This window comes from Elephas maximus, chromosome 15, assembly GCF_024166365.1.
Source record: "Elephas maximus indicus isolate mEleMax1 chromosome 15, mEleMax1 primary haplotype, whole genome shotgun sequence".
Taxonomy (NCBI): domain Eukaryota; kingdom Metazoa; phylum Chordata; class Mammalia; order Proboscidea; family Elephantidae; genus Elephas; species Elephas maximus.
Window position 1 is genome coordinate 39775874 of NC_064833.1, and position 21250 is coordinate 39797123.

General features: G+C 38.0%; 1 protein-coding gene across 1 annotated transcript in view; it reads left to right on the forward strand.

The window, feature by feature from the left end:
* Window positions 1-17650, forward strand: part of RRM2B (ribonucleotide reductase regulatory TP53 inducible subunit M2B) — a 40824-nt gene extending 23174 nt beyond the window's left edge. The window contains exons 7-9 of the mRNA XM_049853821.1: window positions 1922-2026; window positions 3462-3575; window positions 8226-17650. Of these exons, the coding sequence (XP_049709778.1) occupies window positions 1922-2026; window positions 3462-3575; window positions 8226-8378 (372 nt within the window). The 3' untranslated portion in view covers window positions 8379-17650. The remainder of the gene's footprint in view (window positions 1-1921; window positions 2027-3461; window positions 3576-8225) is intronic.
* The last annotated feature ends 3600 nt before the right edge of the window (window positions 17651-21250 follow it).

The following is a 21250-nucleotide window of genomic DNA, read 5'->3' on the forward strand; positions in this document are numbered from 1 at the left end:
AAGGTTTAAATTGTCAAGGGTTTCATTTTACTTGATCCACAGTCAATGCCATGGAAGCAGCAGTCAAAAATCAAACGATGTATTGCATTGGGCAGATCTACTGCAAAAGCCTTTTTAAAGTGCCTAAAAGCAAAAATGTCACTTTAAGGACTATGATGCGCCTGACCAAAGCCATGATATTTTCAGTTGCCTCATGTGCGTATGAAAGCTGGACAATGAATAAGGAAGGCTGTAGAAGAATTGATACCTTTGAATTATGGTGTTGATGAAGGATATTGAATATACCATGTACTGCCGGAACAATGGAAACCCTGGCTATGGCTGCTAACAACAAATGATAGGGCCAGGATTTAAACACATCTGCCTCCATATTTTAGGCCTCCATATGCCATGCTTTTTCCACTACCCTATTTTGTACTACAGCTGCTAACCAAAAGGTTGGCAGTTCAAATCTACCAGGTGCTCCTTGGAAACCCTATGAGGCCATTCTACTCTGTCCTATAGGGTCGCTATGAGTTGGAATCGACTTGACAGCGATGGTTTTTTTGGCTGGAAGAATGAACAGATCTGTCTTGGAAAAAGTACTGTAGAATACACCTTAGAAGGTGTTATGGATTGAATTGTGTCTCCCTAAAATGTGTGTTGACTTGGCTAGGTCATGATTCCCAATGTTGTGTGGTCGTCTACCATTTTGTGGTGTGATTATCCTATGTGTTGTAAATCCTAACCTCTATGATGTTAATGAGGCAGGAGTAGAGGCAGTTATGTTAACGAGGCAGGACTCAATCTACAGGATTAGGTTGTATCTTGAGTCAATCTCTTTTGAGATATAAAAGAAAGAATTGAGCAGAGAGTAAAGGGGCCTCCGACCGCCAAAAATGAAGAGCCAGGAGCGAAGTGCATACTTTGGATCTGGGGTCCCTGTGCTGAAGTACAACCTTGGATTTGAGGGTTTTACCTTTCTGTTGTTTTGAATTTTTATTGATTCATCTAGAAAGACTTAAGCAACTCTGATTTGTAATTCTTTAAAGTGCACATTGTGTGCTCATTGGTTGTTTACAGTATTATTCCTTTTTCTTTGTAGTTTAGAAATGTTAATTGACTATGCCTAGGTGTCAGTCTCTGGCTTAATTTTGTTTGGAACTCCATCGTTCTACCTCCGGCCTGTTCATTTTTGTTTTGAATTTTTGAAAAATTTATTTCGTTATTCTTTTGCTTTTTAGCTTTCTACCATCTGTGCTGTGTTTTAGAATCCTGACTATTGTAGGTTGACTCTTCTTGCCCTGTTCTCCAATTACATACAATTCTTTAACATTTATTTTATTTGCGTAACGTTCTGTTCTCAGGGATATTTCACAGGTTTATTTTCTTCTCTGGTTGAGTTATCTGCAGTGTGATTCTGCTTTATACAGATTTATACAAATGATGTTCTTAATTCTTGGCTTCATTGAATTGAGTTTGTTTTTATTTTGTGCTATTCTTATTTAATATAAATTTTGTCTTCTGAAGTCTCTGAGTGTGTTTCACCTGTTCTTTAAATACTTCTCATTATTTTTCAAACACTTCTCACTTTTTTTGGACATCTACAAATTGATGGATTTTCCTTGTAACTCTTCTTTATTGTTTTGCTTTTATTTTGCAAAATGCTTTTGCTGGCTGCAGATTCTTTTTGTGTTTGTTAATTCTTCCTTAATGCTAATGAACTTAGATTTACTGGTGTTAAAAGTGTTTCATTATATGTTATTGTGTTGGCATTTTAATGAAATTTGAATGAAAGAAGTCCCTGGCTCTATTAAATTCTTATCTTTCAGAAGTTCCATATTGCCTTACCTGAACTTACTTTGTGTAATGCCTGACACATCACTCTGTGCAAATAGCTGATTGCGAGATATTTGATAATGGTATTTTTCTCCTATTTTAGGGACTCCATTGTGACTTTGCTTGCCTGATGTTTCAGTACTTAGTAAATAGGCCTTCAGAAGAAAGGGTCAGGGAGATCATTGTTAATGCTGTTGAAATTGAGCAGGTAAGTAGGCAAGCTTATGCAGTTAGCACATCTCTCTGTGTGTTTATTCCATTATTATATTTAGTTGACTCGTGTGAAATTGCTATTTTGTAGGTCAAAACAAACATTGACAATTTTTATGGTTCAACTGATAGCAATACATGGTGTATTACGAGTATCATAAGGCAATTTATAGTTTGGTTTTTAAGTCAGTCTTTATTATACATTAAGGTTTTATATATGCTAAAATTGGCTTCAAGGCTATTTTTCTGTCTCATTGATCTACCTGTGAAGTTTCATGTCATAACATAATAAATTGTCTTAATTATTGTAGCTTTATATTTTTAGAATTTTAACCTTGGAGAGCAGGAATAGTCTTGTTTTGTGTTCTCAATAACCTAACAAGGTGTGAAGCATGTACCAAATGCTCACAGAATGAATAAATAAATGAATTTATGAATAGTAAAACTTAATTTTTAGTATGTAAAGATACCTGACTAGAATATGTAAAGATGTCTGACCTGGATACTCCACTTAGGAGTATTTTTGAACTAGTTTAAAAGTAAAGCAAACTTTTTTTTATTATTTTAAATACTGCATAGTTTAATAGCCACAGTTTTCATATTTAAAAAAAGAAACAAACCAGTTACCATCTAGTGGATTCCAAGTCATGACGACCCCATGTGTGTCAGAGTAGAACTGTGCTCCACAGGGTTTTCAGTGGCTGATTTTTCGGAAGTAGATCGCCAGGCTTTCTTCTGAGGTGCTTCTGGGTGACCTTGAACTGCCAACCTTTCAGTTAACCATTAGCACCACCCAGAGACTCCTGTTTTCATACTGGAAAGGGGAAAAAGCATAAAATACGTTTTGGTATCTAATCATTTTGAGAACTAAATCTAGGTAGTTAATATGTTAATACTTTATCACTGCCTTTCAATTTAATTGGAGTTCAGTTTATCTCTCATCCCTCAGATTCATTTCTGTTTTTGTCTTCTGTGCTTTGTTAATTGAGTTTTCTCTCTTTCCCTACTTCTTCTGTAGTTCTGTGCCCCATGGGAATCATCTGTGGTGATTCTAAATGAGAATGTAGTGCAAAGTTGAATCTTTCTCTAGGTATTTCACAACAAAGCATCTCCTTTTTTCTGTTGAGAAACATGTATTCAGGCTTCACAGGTGTTGCTTGTTTAAATACCAGTAATTTTGTTAGTTAATTTCAAATTATTTTGGCTCTGTGAGGGTGTGAAATAATGTGAATAGTAATACTACTAACATTTTTAAACAAATGGGTATCATTTGCCATGTTGAAAAAATTTATACTAGTATATTTTCCTTGAATAAGAACAGTACCCTAGAAAATTAATAAAACTTAAAACTAAAACCCTCCTTCTTTTTGGAAAGTACTCATTTATTGTTCTGTCTTTGTATTTTATTCTATGTTTGTTTGTTTACATTCTAGGAGTTTTTAACAGAAGCCTTGCCAGTTGGCCTCATTGGAATGAATAGTGTTTTGATGAAACAATATATTGAGTTTGTAGCAGACAGATTACTTGTGGAACTCGGATTCTCAAAGGTAACAGGTTAAAAATGTATTACTGCTAACTAAACTGTTATAGTCAAGTAAGGCTTCTAAAGTATTATATTTAACCCAAAACATTTGTAACATACTATTTTACTTTTACAATGTCCATGATAGAGTTTTGTTTTGCATGAATAAATTCATTCTGCAAAATCCTTTGAAACTTAAAATGAAATTTTAACAGAAGTTGGAAGCTGGTAAATTTTAGAGCCAATAGGCTCAATAAATTACGTTGTAATAATTGCAGTTATCTATTTAAAAGATTATCTTCATATAATTTGATTTGGCTTGCATATGTATGTTTACTATGATTTAAATTCATTTGTCTGTATCATAGTTCTTGAGTTTACATTTAAATAGGGAGTAGTTATTAGGACACATTAACTGTCATAATTTGACTCTTTGAACTCAGTTGTCTTTAAGTTATTTCTGTCATCTTACATAGCAACCCTGTAGGACAGAGTGGAACTACTCCATAGGGTTTCCAGGGATTCACTGCTGACCTTTTGGTTGGCAGCTGAGCTCTTAAACACTGCACTGTGGGCTCCTTATCAGAGGTAATATACTTGAATTTCATAAAGAAGTGTGGTTTTCACATGATTTAAGAGATAGTAGCTTTCACAGGATTTAAAAGATAGAGCCTACAACCAGACTACCTGGGTTTGAATCCTAGTTCCACTGCTTTCTAGCTGTGTGACCTTGGGCAAGTTGCTTAACTTTATCTCAATTTTCCCATCTGTAAAAATGGAGATAATAATACTTACCCCAAATGATTGTTGATGAGTTGTTATACTTAAAGCACTTAAAATATTGCCAGACATAGAGTAAATGCACACTAAATTGTCACTTTGTACTCAACTTAAGTGGAATATTCACAAAAATTTACTATGTATTATATCATGGTAATTAGAAATTATAGGTTATGATTTCTTAGCAAGTAAGTGTAAGTTTAAGTTGTATTTATTAAGAAGCTTTATGAACTCCATGATGCAAGGTAATCATTACCTTTCTTGGTAAAGCATTTATTTTCTCAAAACCACAGAAGTAGTGTAATCAAAGAGTCAGATGGAACAAAGGTATTTTTTTAGGAAGATTAAGCTATGTTTTATTGTTTCAGTTCCAAGATTTTCTGTTTACTGATAATTAATGAGAGAAATCAAGATTATAATTATATTAACATAATCTCTTAAACTTTTAAACTGTGCATATTAAAAGAAATTATATTTGTTCACAAGTTATACAGATCTGTTATAGGAACTTTAATTTGCTTATGTAAGCTTTAAAGCAAACTCAGCTGTCCTTTAGCTTACCACCATATCCTCAAGCCACACATCCTTCCTCTCTTGTTAATTAGAAAACTGCTGATCTCTGGGTTTCATTTTTCCTTTGGGAGCTTGCTAACTGTAGGTATGTAAAATGAGCCTCCTGTAGGAGAAAATCTAAACTCGATGTAAAACCTCATATTCCACAGGCCTCCAAAATACCTTAATGAATTCCAAACAACAGAAATTATAGAGGCCTTTTAGTTTAGTGCAGTAAAATTAAAATTTAACAACAAAAGATTACCAAAAAAAAAAAAAAGTTCCATCCACTTAGAAATTGAAAATATACCCTTTAAAATGAGAGAATTAAAAATGAAAATATTAACTAATTGAAAATAAATGACAATTAAGATTACCGTATATCTAAACCTGGGAATCACAGCCAAAGAGGTCCTCAGAGGAAAAATTATAACGTCAAATGTATATCTTAACATGACAATTTAAAATATATGCACTAAAGTTTGGACTCAAGGAGCTAGAAAAAGAACTATTCTTATGACAGTTTTTGATAAGAGATTACTTAAATTAGCAAATGGTTGTCATTTATACAGAATTTTAAATAGGAACCCCATTAATGATGTTATGCATTTCTCTTTTAGTTTAATGTAAGTAAATAAATATTTGAGTACTTCCTGTGTGTCAAGAACGAGCCACTTAATTTAGTGAGGTCTTGGTTGCTCTGTCCGTGAATGACTTAGATCAGATTTTTTGAAAGATCCCCATTTCTAAAACTCAGGGATCTATGGCTATTGGTCTAGTGCTCTTTCCACTGTATCCTGCCGTGCATTGTAGCTTGACTTTTAACTCACTCTCAACACACAGTTTCTGAGAGTCCATTTCACAGAATTTCACAAGTCGGGCACACATAGCATTTGAGCTTTTTTGGGAATATATATACTTTAAAGCTTTATTAAGATACAATTCACATACCACGTAATTCACCCATTTAAAGTGTACAATTCAGTGGTTCTTAGAGTATTCACGGAGTTGTGCAACCATCAGCATGATCACTTTTAGGATATTTTCAGCGTTCCGACCTGATCAGTCACTCCCCTTCTTTCCCTCCCTGGCCACGTTGTTGATGATGGTGTTAGTTGCCGTGGAGTTGGCTCCAACTCATGGTGACCTTACATATATCAGAATGAAATGTGTGGTCCTATCCCATCTTGTTGGTATGTTTGCATCCATTTTTGTGGCTTATTTTGTCAGCCCATCGCATTGAGGGTTTCCCTCGTTTTCTCTGACCCTATACTTTACCAAACATGATGTCCTTTTCTAGTGATGAGTCTTTCCTGATAATGTGCCCAATGAAAGTGGGCCAAATCTTGCCATCCTCACTTCTTAGGGGCGTTCTAGTTATTAGTTGCCATCAAATCAGCTCCAACTCATGATGACCATATGGATAACAGAATGAAACATTGCCGCCTTCATGATTCTGTCTTTATAAATTTACCTATTCTGGACATTTCATAAAAATAAAATCATATACTATGTGGTCTTTTGTGACCCATTTCTCTCCCTTAACAAAGTGCTTTCAGGGCCCGTGCATATTGTAGCAAGTATCAGTACTTCATCCCTTACTATGACTAAATATATTCTGTTGTGTGGCTGTATTACATTTTGTTTATCCATTCATCAATTAATGGAAATTTGAGTTGTTTCCACTTTTTGGCTATTGTAAGTAATGCTTCCATGAACATTCATGTAGAAGTTTTTGTATAGAAGTATGTTTTGTTTCTCTTGGGTATGTACCTAGGAGTGAAATTGCTGGGTTATATCATAACTCTGTGTTTAGCATTTTGAGGAACTGCCAGGTTGTTTTCTAAAGCAGACGCACTATTTTACATTCCTGCAAGCATTATGTGAGGATTCCAATTTCTCCACGTTTTCATAACACATCTTATCTGTGTTTTTTATTGTAGCCATCTGAGTGGATATAAAGTGATATCTCATTGTGGTCTTGATTTACATTTCTTTAATGACCAATGATGTTGAATGTCTTTTCATGTACTTATTGGTCATTTGGTATATCTTTTTTGGAGAAATGTCTATTTAGATTCTTTGCCATTTTTAATTGGATTATTTGAATATATTCTTTTTTTTACATATATTCATATATAATTATGATTAAACTTGTATAATTCTGAGGTTGTATCACAGACAACATATAAAGAAGTGAAATATGTACTGCCAATCCAGAGTTGTTAGCTTCAGAGATATGCACTATTCCAAAGACGTTGCTACTATTCCTCTGTAGTAAGTGCCTTTGTGTGAGGTTTGCTACATGATTGAATGTATTCTTATCTGTAGTGTTCATACTTCCTGCTGGGGTACTCCTAAATTCAAAAAATTCTCTTTCATTCTCCCTCATGAATCATTGAAATGTCCCACAGGATCCAACAAGCTGTATCTCCAAGTCTGCTTCGCCAGTTTAGAAGCAGTAATACAGCTTCCTGGCAGAGTACATCCCGCTTTTTTATTGGAAACATCTAGTCCTGTGGATAGCATTTATTCTGTCTCCCCTGATCATGGTCTTTGATGCCAATTTATTGATTATCTGTTCTCTTACAAACTAAGGACCACAGCACATTGTTTGCAATTTAGCATTTTGCAGTAGTTTATATATATAGAGAGAGAGAGAGAGAGAGCCCTGGTGGCACAGTGGTTAAGAGCTACGATTGCTAACCAAAAGGTCGGCAGTTTGAATCCACCATTTGCTCGTTGGAAACCCTATGGGGCACTTCTGCTCTGTCCTTTAGAGTTGCTATAAGTTGGAATCAACTCAATGGCAACAGGTTTGATTTTTTGGTTTTGTAAAGGTAGATAGCTAGCTAGCTAGCTAACTAGCTAGCTGCAATTGAGTTGACTGCAATTCACGGAGACCTTATGTACAACAGAACAAAACATTGCCCAGTCCTGCATTATCCTCATGATTGCTGGCATGTTCAAGTCCATCACTGCAGCTATTATGCCAACCCATCTCCTCAAGGGTCTTCTTTGCCCTCACTGGCCATCCACTTCACCAAACATGATGTCCTGCTCCAGCAATTGATCCTTCCTGATGACATGTCCAAAGCAAGCGAAACACACAATAATCTGTTGTAATCCATACTCTTTTTTTTCCTCCCCTACTTTTTAGACTGCTTGATATGCTAGTATGGTTTCTTTGGAAAGTTAGCATGTGATCTCAGTCATCCTAGAGTCTCAGTCTTGAGTGCTAAATCGACCGGTCTTCTGGGCAGTACCTCAAGATCACCTCCCTTTTTGTGGGATATAATTTGGGTTCTTCAGAATGTGTAATAACATTTCTTTTTCTTTTCAGGTTTTCCAGGCAGAAAATCCCTTTGATTTTATGGAAAACATTTCTTTAGAAGGGAAAACAAATTTCTTTGAAAAACGAGTTTCAGAGTATCAGCGTTTTGCGGTTATGGCAGAAACCACAGATAACGTCTTCACCTTGGATGCAGATTTTTAAAACACTGCCTTATCTAAACCTGTCATTTGTATATTTTTTTTTCTACCTAACCTATCTCCTTTAAAGGAATAGGGGTTTGGTCAAAAGGAAATCCAAAACCAAATTTCAATCAAGTTGGATTTATATAAATACACTCTAATTTTTCTGTTTAACAACGAGTATATAACCTAAATGCTTTTGTTTTATCACTAAAATATAAGAGGGCATTGTGTAGTGGTTAAGAGCATGGGGTGAGGGTCAGATGTGAGTTTGAGGTTCTGCACTTACTGCTTTGTAAGACCCATGGCAAATACGTTAATCTCTCAAAACCTCTGTGTACTTATCTTTAAAATGGGTATAATAATAGGTCCTATTTCATAGAGTGGATATGAGGATTAAGGTGTAAAATAAATGCATAGCCTGTTATTACTGTTACTACCACTTCTACTACTAATTATTATTATTTTATTGTTATAAATAGTGTTAATTGCAGTGGTGGTACAATAAAATGTTCCTACCTCCTTAAAGTAATTGTGATATCTAGAATTAGATCTTTGTGTTTTTAATGTTTTGGGGAAGAACACAGGGATTTCCTTAGGAAGATGATGATTCTCATTTACATGAGAATAACTTTTTTGAATTCCTCAGTATGTAATAAAGGGAATTTAGTTCTCAGTTGCTTTGGGAACAACGCTTATGGAGTAGAATCCAGGAGGTTATCATGGTAGTTGACCTGGCAAGCAGAATGATTCTGCTCCCTTGGAAACTAAAAACGTAACTGTCATAGATTGAATGTGTCCCCCCAAAATATGTGTCAACTTGGCTAGGCCATGATTCCCAGTATTGTGTGGTTGACCTCCATTTTGTGATCTGATGAAATTAAGTTCTGTAAATCCTACCCTCTATATGTTAATAAGGCAGGCTTAGTATAGGGGTATTTCTTGAATCACAGCCTTACAAGAGGGTGTGACTTCAGTCATACCCTTAAGTCACATTCTTGCTGGAGTCACACTTTTTATCTTACAAGAGATAAAAGGAGAGAGAAGCAAGTAGAGAGGGAGGAGAGGGTCCCCACTACCACCAAGAAAGAAGAGCTGGAAGCAGAGCACGTCCTTTGGACTTGGGATCCCTGTGATGAGAAACTCCTAGACCCAGGAGAAGATTGATGCCAAGACATGTGGAGATCTCCAAGGAACACTGGTCCCACAGATGTTGAAAAGAGACAAAGACCTTTCCCCAGAGCCGACAGAGAGAAAAATCCTTCCCTTAGACCTGGCACCCTGGATTCGGACTTTTAGCCTCCTAAACTGTGAAAGAATAAATTTGTTAAAACCATCCACTTGTGGTATTTCTGTTATAGCAGCACTAGATAACTAAGACAGAATTTGGTACTGAAATAGTGGGGTGCTGCTCTAACAGATAGCTAAAATATGGAAGTGGTTTTGGAATTGGGTAGTGGGTGGAGGCTGGAAGAGTTTTAAGGTGCCTAACAGTAAAAGCCTAGACTTCCTTGAAGGGACTGCTGGTAGAATCATGGACATCAAAGGCAATTCTGGTGAGGGCTCAGAAGGAGTGAGAAGAGCCATAAAGAAAGTCTCTGTTGTCTTAGGGAATACATATGGCACCAGCAACAGAATGTTGCTAGAAATGTGGATGCTGTACGTGCATCTTGTGAGGCTTTAAAAGAAAATCATGAACATGTTATTGGACCATGGAAGAAGGGTGATGCTTTTTATGCCCTGGCAAAGAACGTGTCTGAATTATGTTCAGGTGTTTGGTGGAGGGTAAAACTTGTAAGTGACAAACTTGGATTTTTAGCTGAGGAGATTTCTAAGCAAGACATTAAAGGGGCTGCGTGATTTCTCCTTGTTGCGTATAATAAAATGCAAGAAAGAGATAGACTTAAAAAATGAACTGTGCAAGATGAACAAAACTTAAAACAGATTTGGAAAATTCTGTTGTACAAACTAAGGACACGTGTCTTAGAATGTTCACCAAGGATGTGGCTACACAACCTTTTATTAAAGATACTAAGCCTGTGACTGATGGATCTAACCAGCTACTACAGCAGAAAACCCATCAGCTTAGACTGAAGGGGACAGAGAAAGAATGAAAGGAGAGAACACCGTCTGCCTCTTGGAATTCTAACAGGAGGGAAACAGGCCAAAGGAGTTACATCTCTTGTCCAAGAAAAGAAAAGGAACATCCCTGTAGCAACCCAGAGATCAGCAAAACTGTTGGAAGGATCACGGGAAGCAGGTCCTTTATGGCTTCAAAGGGTGGGGCCGAGGTCTCCTGGATCTTAAAGGGTGGGGCCCAGCTTCCTGAGTTTCAAAGAGATCTTTGCCAACTCGGTTACAGAGTGTAGGGCTGCCGTTAAGGTGTGCCAGGGGAATGGGGCCACCGTCCAAAGCTGAGGGGGTGGGACTGCCATACCCAAGTGGCAGAAGAACGGGGCCTGCCAAGATCGAGAGTGGGAGGTTGCCACTCAGATGAACTAGGACAGTGGGGCCACCCAAAGCCGAGGAAGCAGAATTGCCATCACAGTATGCCTGGAAGGCAGAGCTGAAACCGAGGGCTGAATACATAAACTATTTTCACCCTGCATTTTCCAAACTTATTTAACACCGTTCTGTTTTCACCTGTTGACATCTCAGGACACAATTTGGAAAAAGCTGGCCCTATGGCCTAGAACCATTTACAGGAGCTCTGGTGGTACAGTGATTAAAGCACTTGGCTGCTAACTGAAAGGTTGGCAGTTCAACCCACCAGCTGTGCTGAAGGAGAAAAATGTGGCAGTCTGCTTCTCTAAAGATTTACAGCCTTAGAAACCCTATGGGAGTAGCTCTACTCTGTTGTATAGGGTCAATATGAGTTGAAATTGACTCAATGGCAATGAGGTTTTTGGGTTTTTTTTCCCCCTGTAGAACCATTTTTTTAAATGGGGTTTTTAGAACCATTTACATGTAGAGGAACGGTTTGTGGTCTAAGAAAGGAAGAAGCTGATAGGGATTATTGAACCATTTCAAATTTGTTTCAAGCTAGGTTGCGTAGTGGTTAAGTGCTACAGTTACTAACCAAAGGGTCGGCAGTTTGAATCTGCCAGGCACTCCTTGGAAACTCTACGGGGCAGTTCTACTCTGTCCTATAGGGTTGCTGTGAATCAGAATCGACTCAACGGCACTGGGTGTTACTCGGTAGTAACTTACCTGTGATTGACTTCAGTGGCTTCTTTGTATGCTTAAAACTCTTTTATACTGTTACAACATACAGTTCTTTTAATGAAACTAGGTGTGCTACAGTAGCGTATGGTGAGGAAGATGGAAGTGTTTCCATAGGAGAATGAGGAAAGGCCAGGAACCAAGATCTTGAGAAGTCTGCCCCCCTTTATCTTTAGGAAGTGTCAAGAGGTAGTTTGAGCCCCCTCAATCAGTGTAGCTTCCCACTCAGTGCAAATGGTATAAAAATTCTGGAAGCTAAAATTTAGAGATTTTCTTTTTGTATAAAGTTTTGCTCCAGTTCATATCTGTCTCTAATTGATTAAAATTGGAGGAGTTCTCAAGTGAATGGAAAAGGAACAGGCTGTAACTTTGTTAGAATATAAACTTGAGGTATTTTGGTCTATGATAATACCATTTATTTGTACAGTGCTTTGAAGTTCGCCAAGTATTTTTACATCATCTCATTTGATCCACACAACAGCCTTATGATTTTTAGAGAGCATCTGTTATTTACAGATGAAAATACCTTGCAGGAGGTAAACACAGAAGATGTGCATTATTTGCGTAAAAATACCATATTCAGGTGAAGATGTCTTCACAGTGAAATACTGGATTTTTAATACACTGACTTACTACATTTGATATTCTATACTCTTTTTCAAGTCTCCAAGTTGCTTATGTTTATTTATTATGTTCAGTGTTATCAACAGGTTGTAGAATCTGTTTTTAATCCTCTTGCAGGTTAAGAAAAAAATTGAGAGTATGTTTACATCTGTGTTTTTCTTTTTACAGCACACATATTTAAATCATTGTTATGGTAGTTAAAGTTAAGTTCATTATTTGGGGATAGAAGTGTAGTTCTATGATGTGTTTATTTAAAATGTTTCATTGTAGACATAAAGTCATGGCCTGGAGGAACTTGGGAAGGCAATTTGGTCTAGGGCTTTCAGACAGGACTGGGTTTTGCTGTTCAGATATATATAATAATTACAGTTATTCTTAAAATATAAGCTTACCCCAATTATGTCTTGATACATGAAATTATTATAGAAGTTTCGTTTTGGAACATGCAAATGTTTCTACTGCTTCTGACATTTTATTTTTCATTTGTTCATGAAAAAATGATTATTGAGAAAAATGTATCAATTTCATATTTAAAGGAAATTATTTAACTGGAATTTTATATCTTACACTTAAATATGCTAGCTAGCATTGCTGTCATGCAATTCCAAAATTTCAGTTGTATATATTAAAATAAGGGTTAAATGTCATTAACTGATTTTTTTGTGTGAAAGTATATATAACACAACTTTTGCCAATTAACATTTTTCACATGTACAATTTAATGACATCAATATACTAATCATGTTGTGCAACCATCACCAATGTGCATTGCCAAATTTCCATCACCATAAACAAAAACTCAATGCTTCCTAAACAATGAATCCTTTCCCCCTCCCTCGTGCCCCTGGAAACCACTCATTAACTTTGATGTCTATACATTTGCCTGTTCTAGCTATTTCATATGAGTGAAATCATACATTTGCCCTTTCGTGATTGACTTACTTCACTCAGCATGTTGTAACATGTATCAGGACTTCACTCCTCTTGTGGCTGAATAATATTCCGTTGTATGTATATACTACATTTTCAAAACCATTCATCTGTTCATGAACATTTAGGTTATTTCCACCTTTTGGTAATTGTGAATAGTATTACAATGAACGTTGCTGTGCACATGCCTGTTTGTGTGGCTCCTTTCAAGGAGTAGAATTACTGGGTCATATTATGGTAGTTCTAGGAGCCTTGGTGGTACAGCGGTTAAGAGCTTAGCTGCTAACCATAAAGGTTGGCAGTTCAAATCCACTAGCCTGTCCTTGGAAACCCTGTGGGGCAGTTCTGTTCTGTCCTATGGTGTAACTGTGAGTTGGAATTGACTTGACGGCAGGGTTTGTTTTTTTTACTAGTTCTGTGCTTAACTTTTTGAAGAACTGCCAAACTGTTTTCCAGAACACTAATGGGTAAGTGTTCTAATTTCTCTACATTGTTGTTAACACTTGTTATTTTATCATAGTGGGGGTGAAGTGGTATATCATTGTGGTTTTGATTTGCATCTTCCTAATGCTGATGATGGTGAGCATCTTTTCATGTGCCTGTTAGCTGTTTGTATTTCTTCTCTGGCAAAATGTCTGTTCAGATCCTTTGCCCTTTATTTGATTAGGTTGTTTGTCTTTTTGTTGTTAAGTGTAGGAGTTCTTTGTATATTTTAGATATTAAACCCTTATCCAATATATGGTTCCCTAAAATTTTCTCCCAATCTGTAGGTTGCCTCTTCAATTTGTTGTTAAAGTCCTTTGTTAAACAAAAGCTTCTGATGTTGTTGAAGTCCAGTTTATCTACTTTGTCTTGTGCTTTTGGTGTCGTATATAAGAATCCGTAGTTAAAAACTAGGTCCCAAAGTGATACCCCTGTATTTTCTTTTAGGAGTTTTATGGTTTTTTGTTCTTACATTTAGCTTTTTGTTCTGTATTGAGTTAATTTTCATCCACTAACTGATTTTTAATGATAAAGAAGACTTCTGATGGGCTTTGTAAAAGCCAAATTATCACTGTGTGCAGTGTTTTTGAACTAAGTTGAGTGAATTGGTAACTGACTCAGGAAACCACCCACAGCAGAAGCTGAATGAGTGGAACGGAAGTGAAACCTGTATGTCTTCCTTTTTCCCACTCTTTAAATGGTCTCCTTCTCTTTAGACAGCTTCATGTTAGAAGGAGATTCTGATATTTCTGAGGTTTTAGGAAGGAAAGGATTTGATCCTCCAAATTCTTGGCTTAATTCTGGTAAAGAAAATATACGTGGAAATGGAAGAGAGATGAATGATTTTTTTCCTACAGATAAAAATATAACAATTCAAAGACTTTCTGATTAAGCCTATAATATTCTTATGCATTTGACTATGTTTAACAAGTATGTTTTGATTTTTCCAAATGTCTAATTATTTAGCCAAGTTATTTAGTATCTAGTGTGTACATAGAAAGCTTTACCAGGTGTAGTGTACCTTAACATTTTTTGCTAAAATATGCGTGGTCAATCAAGCCAACCTTGCATATATAGAATTCAGGGTTTTCTTTCTCCAAAGAAAGAGATCCTTTTTTGTTTTTGTTTAATATGTTGAAATAAACTGTATCATAACTACATCATGTTGTATATGTTCTTTTTGAGTAAGTTCAGGGGCTGCCCTAATCAACCCATTGCCATCGAGTCAGTTCTGACACATAGTGACCCCAAAGGGTTTCCAAGAGTATAAATCTTTATGGAAGCAGACTACCACATCTTTCCCCCACAGAGCCGCTGCTATTATCTATTTGTATGTACAGATAAATACGTACTCGTGATGTTTCTTTGTGGATTGTAAACACGTGAGGGACATTCTCATAGTCAGTAGGAAAAAATTAATATAGAAGCCCCAAATCTAGAACCTAAGAACTTGGCAGTAGAATTCATGACACAAAGGTCATTTCTGCTCTGTGGAGTTATTACTATCAGAGTATTTGAGGAGAATATCTGTTTGTCCTCCCTTCATTTACTTGCCATTTACTTCTGGTAACTGCTGCTCCCATTCCAATTATATGTTTTTCATGAGGCTGCCAATACTAGTAACTTCATCTATCTGGGCACAGAGAGGCATGTAATCCAGGCTGGGCCAGAGTCCTTGCCAAGGGTTTTTCTCATTGAAACTAAAGGAAGAGGAACCTTTTATTCTAATGACAAAGTGAGAGAAAAAGACCTAGTTCTAAACTCTCCTGAGGCCCAAATGTATCCCTACTTGTGCCAGTTAATTATCAGGGCAATAAGTGCCCACTTTTTGCTTAAGATAGTTCAGGTCAGGTCCCTTGATTTGCAACCAAAAGAATCCTAATTAAAACAGAAATTCGTTCCTAGAAGCAAAAAGATAAAGTGACCGAAAACTATCAGGGCATTTGTGTGTGTATCAGTCAGGGGCCCAACTCAATTAGTATAATTCAATGGAGGGTTTGATAAAGGGAGTATTTACAAAGTATTTCAAGTTATAGTCCCCAAAATATGTAATTCGTTTATTCCTTGATTTAACAAATTTTATTTGAGTGGCAACTATGTCCAGACATTATACTACATGAGCAAAATGATTGTCCCTGCTTTGGTCTGATGGGATATAATCAAAGAATCACACACATGAGTATATAATTATAAACTATATGAGGTGTTTAAAACACCTGGTTTTTTGAGAGTTAACACAGAGGCTCCTAACATTGTCTAGAGTCATGTTTATCAACCCCATCAGAGCTGGATTAGTAACTATCCACTCAGGAAAACAAACTTCTCTAGATAAGGGATTTTAATAAAAGGAACTATGAACATAGGTGGTAGAGAAGAAGAGACACCAAAGAGAACTCAGAAATTAGTTACAAGAAACCATTAACAGCCCTAGGGAATGGACAATGGGAATAAGTAATGTTAGCAGAGTCCAGAAGTTGGGGCAATCTGGCAGGAATGACAATCATAGGGAAGACACAGCTGCTGCTGCCAGGGGGCCAAAGGGAATTGTGGGGGAGAGGCAAGCAGAAACATTCTGGCTTTTGCCCATTGCTACCCTGTAATCTGTTGATATACCCCCATTGACCCCAAGCTACCTAGAACTCAGGTGGCAAGGGAGCCTGGGAGATGCAGTTCCTTGTGATAGAAAGCCAGGTAGGGGAAAAGCAAGGAATGGATCTGAGAACAAACAGGCTATTGCCCAGCACAAGACTTGGTGCCTCCTTTCTTAACAAATATTCTGTAATATCCATTTTGTCATCCTGAAATGAAATTCATAGATATATGTTATATTCATAAGTTACGTTTAACTTGCCTATGCATATAATTTCAAAAGGATGAGTGTATTTCCTTAATTGTAATATTAAGAAATATATGCGTTTCAATATGTAAATGCTTGTATACAACTTTATTATTGTTAGGTGCTAAGGAGTCGGTTCCGACTCATAGTGACCCTGTGTACAATAAAATGAAACACTGCCCCGTCCCTTACCATCCTCACCATGTTTTCTGTGTTTGAGCCCATTGTTGCAACCACTGTGTCAATCCATCTAGTTGAGGATCTTCCTCTTTTTCGCTGACTCTTTAACTTACAAAGGATGATGTCCTTCTTCAGGGACTGGTCCCTCGTGATAACATGTCCAAAGTACGTGAGACAAAGTCTGGAAAGTTTTACTCCATCTGCATCATTAAGGTCAACTCCACTTTGAGGAGGCAACTCTTCCCCAGTACTGTTTTGAGTGCCTTCCTGCCTGCGGGGCTCACCTTCTGGCACTATATCAGACAATGTTCCGCTGCTATTCGTAAGGTTTTCACTGATCGATTTCTTCAGATGTAGACTGCTAGGTCCTTCTTCCTAGTTTGTCTTAGTCCGGAAGCTTCACTGAAATCTGTCCATCATGGGTGACCCTGCTGCTGTTTGAAATACTGGTAGCGTAGCTTCCAGCATCACAGCAACACGCAAGCTGCCACAGTATGACAAACTGACAGACTCGTGGTGGTACACAACTTTACTGGAATATTTAATGAAGTAGTCTGATACTTGCTCTCACAAGTAGAATTACAATGAATGGGACAGCTATAATGTAGACTTTCAGTCGTGCTGTACTGGCAACTGAAATAAGAGTAGCATTGTTTTTGGTGACACTATTTTCTAAAATGCTGAATGTGATGAGTATTTTTGTTGATACTCAGTACCAAGCCTGCCTTTTAAACATTTCCCTATATTGCAGTCTAGAAGTCTGCAAACTATCCTCTCCAGACCCCTTGCCAGCACGGTTCCAGTTTAGATTCTACTATTGAGAAGCATACACAAGAGTTTTGGAAGGCAGAAGAGAAAAAGCCACTAGTCTCCAGCAGCAGCTATGAACAGACTCAACGTTTTGGCAAAGATGAAAGCAAGAGTGTGAGAAAGTAAGGCTCCTAATGGGGGTAAAGGATCAAAAGCACAGGTGAATGAGAGGTATTGACCAGAGGTCAAAGTGAAGATTAGGAGGGACAGGTATAAAAAAAAAAAAAAAAATAGTTGAGTTCTAAGTCTCAAAAAAGTAGGGTTATTACAAGAGTGGAGGACCGATGGTATGAAGGTAACAAAGAGGTGGGATCAAAGAGGTCCCCCAACCCTGCTTTCCTTTATGTAGCTGGAGGTCCAACAGTTTATGTGAAAATAAAAGCTTCATTTGAGAGGGCTGCATGGGAAGAAGGGTTCCCAGAGGAATGCCCCTTTTCAGACAACATAAGGTGGTAGAGGGATGAAGGAGCAGATTGATTTTGGAGAAGCGGTCACTGAGGACCAGTGCAAAGATTTGGAAGGGAGGACACACGGAGCATTATGGGAACAATGATGAGGTAAGCATAGATGTATGGAGTGGTGCTGACTTACTAAAACTGGCTGAGTCGAGGTGTGGTGGGAGGGGCAGTGAAGAACCATTCTGAGATGGAAAAACAGGTGTTCTTTCTGTTTCGTGTTTTATGTAACCTTTCTTGGTGACTTGTTTAGGCAGGATAACTCTCATTGTACATTTGGGCTTTCTGTACCCTGCGCCAACTCCCACTACCACATCTTCTGCTCTCTGTTTATTTTTCAGGGTTAGGATGTTTAGACATCATGAACAACCAGGGAGTAAGAAGCATTCTCCAGTTTACCTGAGAACAGGACTGTGTTTTTGATATTCCCTTAACATTAATGATGGTGTCCAAGCTGTGTTCTGAGATAAAAATGTGTGCTTCAGTGTATGTTGAAAATTGTTGTTGTTAGGGGCTGTCGAGTTGATTTCGACTCATAGCAATCCCCATGTAACAGAGTAGAACTACCCCATGGAGTTTCCCAGGCTGTAATCTTTACGGGAGCAGATTGCCAGGTCTTTCTCCCATGGAGCTGCTAGATGGGTTCGGGTGTCAACTTTTTGGTTAGTAGCTGAGCATTTAACTGTTGTGCCACCAGGGCTCCTTCAAAAATTACTTCTCTGTAAAATAATAAATATGTGTGTATACTTCACAGCCGTGGTGATGCAGTGGTTAAGAGCTCAGCTGCTAACTAAAAGGTTGGCAGTTCAAGTCTACCAGCTGCTCCTTGGAAACCCTATGGGGGCAGTTCTACTCTGTCCTATGGGGTCACTATGAGTTGGGATCAATTTGAAGACAATGGGTTTTTGGTTTTACTTCACAGTGAACAAAGACGTTGCAGTCATAATTACGATCATTTCAGTAGTTCATTAATTTTCTGAGGAATTGCTGTGTGATCATAGTAACATTATTGATAAGGGAGCAGAGGCTCAGAGAAGTTGCTTGCTAAAGGCCACACAGCTAGAAAATGTCAGAGGCAGGATTCCAACCCAGTTGTCAAGGCTCTAGATCCCATCATCTTTTCACTGAGTACACCTCACTTTCCCAGAGTGTGGCATTCTTACTGTTGGTGGCATTCAAGCAGATTTTCGGTAGGATGTGATTCCCTTGATGTCCATACCCTCCATAACACAATCCACAGGCAGGTGCCAATTTAGAGCTTCCTCTGTATTCCACAAGATCCTGCCCCAAGGTTTGCTGAGAATTGTGTGGGAGGATTGCTTCATGGAGGGAATGGAGAGGGTCTGTCTGCTGGGGCCTGCCTGTAGTGGCAGTAACTGGTGTTTTCGGATGTCAGAACTATATGGGTAGCTGACACTAGTTTCCTAATCACATTCAGGAAATAAAACTCTTTGGAAATGTTTCTTTAAGTAAAAAGTGATCCAATTTAAATAAAAGTATGAGGTAGAACTCAGAAAGACAAATCCTGACAGTGTTGCATATGACAAATTTTGGAAACCTTAGACCATATATAAAATGTCAAAACTTAAATGTTAAAAGCTGTCCAGGTTGGAGTTTCCTAAGAAGTTCTGCCTAGACTCAGGATAAGAAAATGGTGGCAAATAAAGACAAGCTTGCCTCAGATGGTTTAAATTCCAGAACATAAGGCAGCACCTGCCTCTAATTTCTGCCTTCTGCTGGTTTAGATCTTCGAGTTCAAAGCCTACGATTTCAGAGGACTTGGACTGTCCTTCACACAGTTCTAAAAGGGTCAGAGTCTAAGCAGCTGAAGGCAGCATCAGATACAACCAGCCTTCATATCTCTGAATAAAAATCTATTCCAAGCATATCTTCCTGTATGTGGCAAAAATTAATCATCTACTCATTGCCAGGGACTCAGCTTTGTCAATGGGTTATAAAAGTTTAACACAAAGTTTTTTTCCCTTTCAGATTTTTTCCCTGGCTCCTGCCTTCTTTACTAGCTAGCCCTTACTCATCTTTTGAAAGGGTCCCTTTCTCTGTGTACTCATAGCTCTCTATACTTGCCACCATTGGGGCATACATCTTTCTGTATCGAAATTGTAACTGAGCCACTTTAAGATTGGGACCATGCTCTTTACATTTGTGTTGTCATGAGTGGCATGTAGTAGATGCTCAACAAGTATTTCCTAAACGAATGAATGAATGAGATGACACTCATAATTAGTTGAATCATGCTGTCATGCAATCAGAATAAGCCGGTAGCTAGAAACCATCATTTACTGAGCACATATGTCCCACATGTTTTATATATATTATCCCATTTAATGCTTATAACAGTACTATTGGGAAGTTATTTTTCTCTTCTTTTCTCCACAAATGGAACCCTGGTAGCACAGTGTCTAAAGCGCTTGGCTGCTAACCAAAAGGTCAGCAGTTTGAACCCACCAGCCGTACTTCGAAAGGTACACCAGTCTACTTCTGTAAAGATTTACAGCCTTGAAAACTGTATGGGGCAGTTCTGCTCTGTCTTATAGGGTCACTATGAGTCATGGCAGTGGATTTGGATTTTATTTGGTCCCCCCACAGATATTTATTGAGTGCCTCCTAAGTGTCAGGCACTGTGCTAGGTGCTGAAGATAAAACTATGAACAAGACAGACATGACATATACCCTCATAGGGCATAGAGGGTGGTGGTGTTAGTTACCTTTAAGTCAGTTCAAACTCATAGCTACCTTATGTGCAACAAAAAAATATTGCCTAATCCTGCTCCATCCTCAGAACCATTGATATGTTCGAGCCCATTGTTGGAGCTATTGTGTTAATCCATCTCACCGAGCTTTCCCTCTTTTTTGCTGACCCTCTACCAAACACAGTATTCTTTTCTAGCAGTTGGTCTTTCCTGATGATGTGCTCAAGCCTCGCCATCCTTGCTTATAAGGAGCATTCTGGTTATACGTCCTTCAAGACTGACTTGTTTGTTCTTCTGGCAGTCCATGGTATATTCGATATTCTTTGCCAACACCACAATTGGAATGCGTCAGTTTTTCAGTAGACATATAATAAGCAAGTAAATAAAATATTATTTCCCTGTTTTCTAGATGTTTCTCTGAAAGGTCATACTCCTGGCCTAAACTGACACAGGTAGAGCCAGAATTCTAACACCCAGTTCTGCTTGATACCAAAGCTCACACTTTCCCAAGAATCCCCCAATCAAGACATCACTGCAGCTCTGATGGGTAGAGTCCCAGACCCAAGGGCAGTGGGTCCCCATGCACCTCAAAGGGCTGCATGGCCAGGGTGGGGGTGGTGAGAGCCAGCAGCTGCAGGTGTGG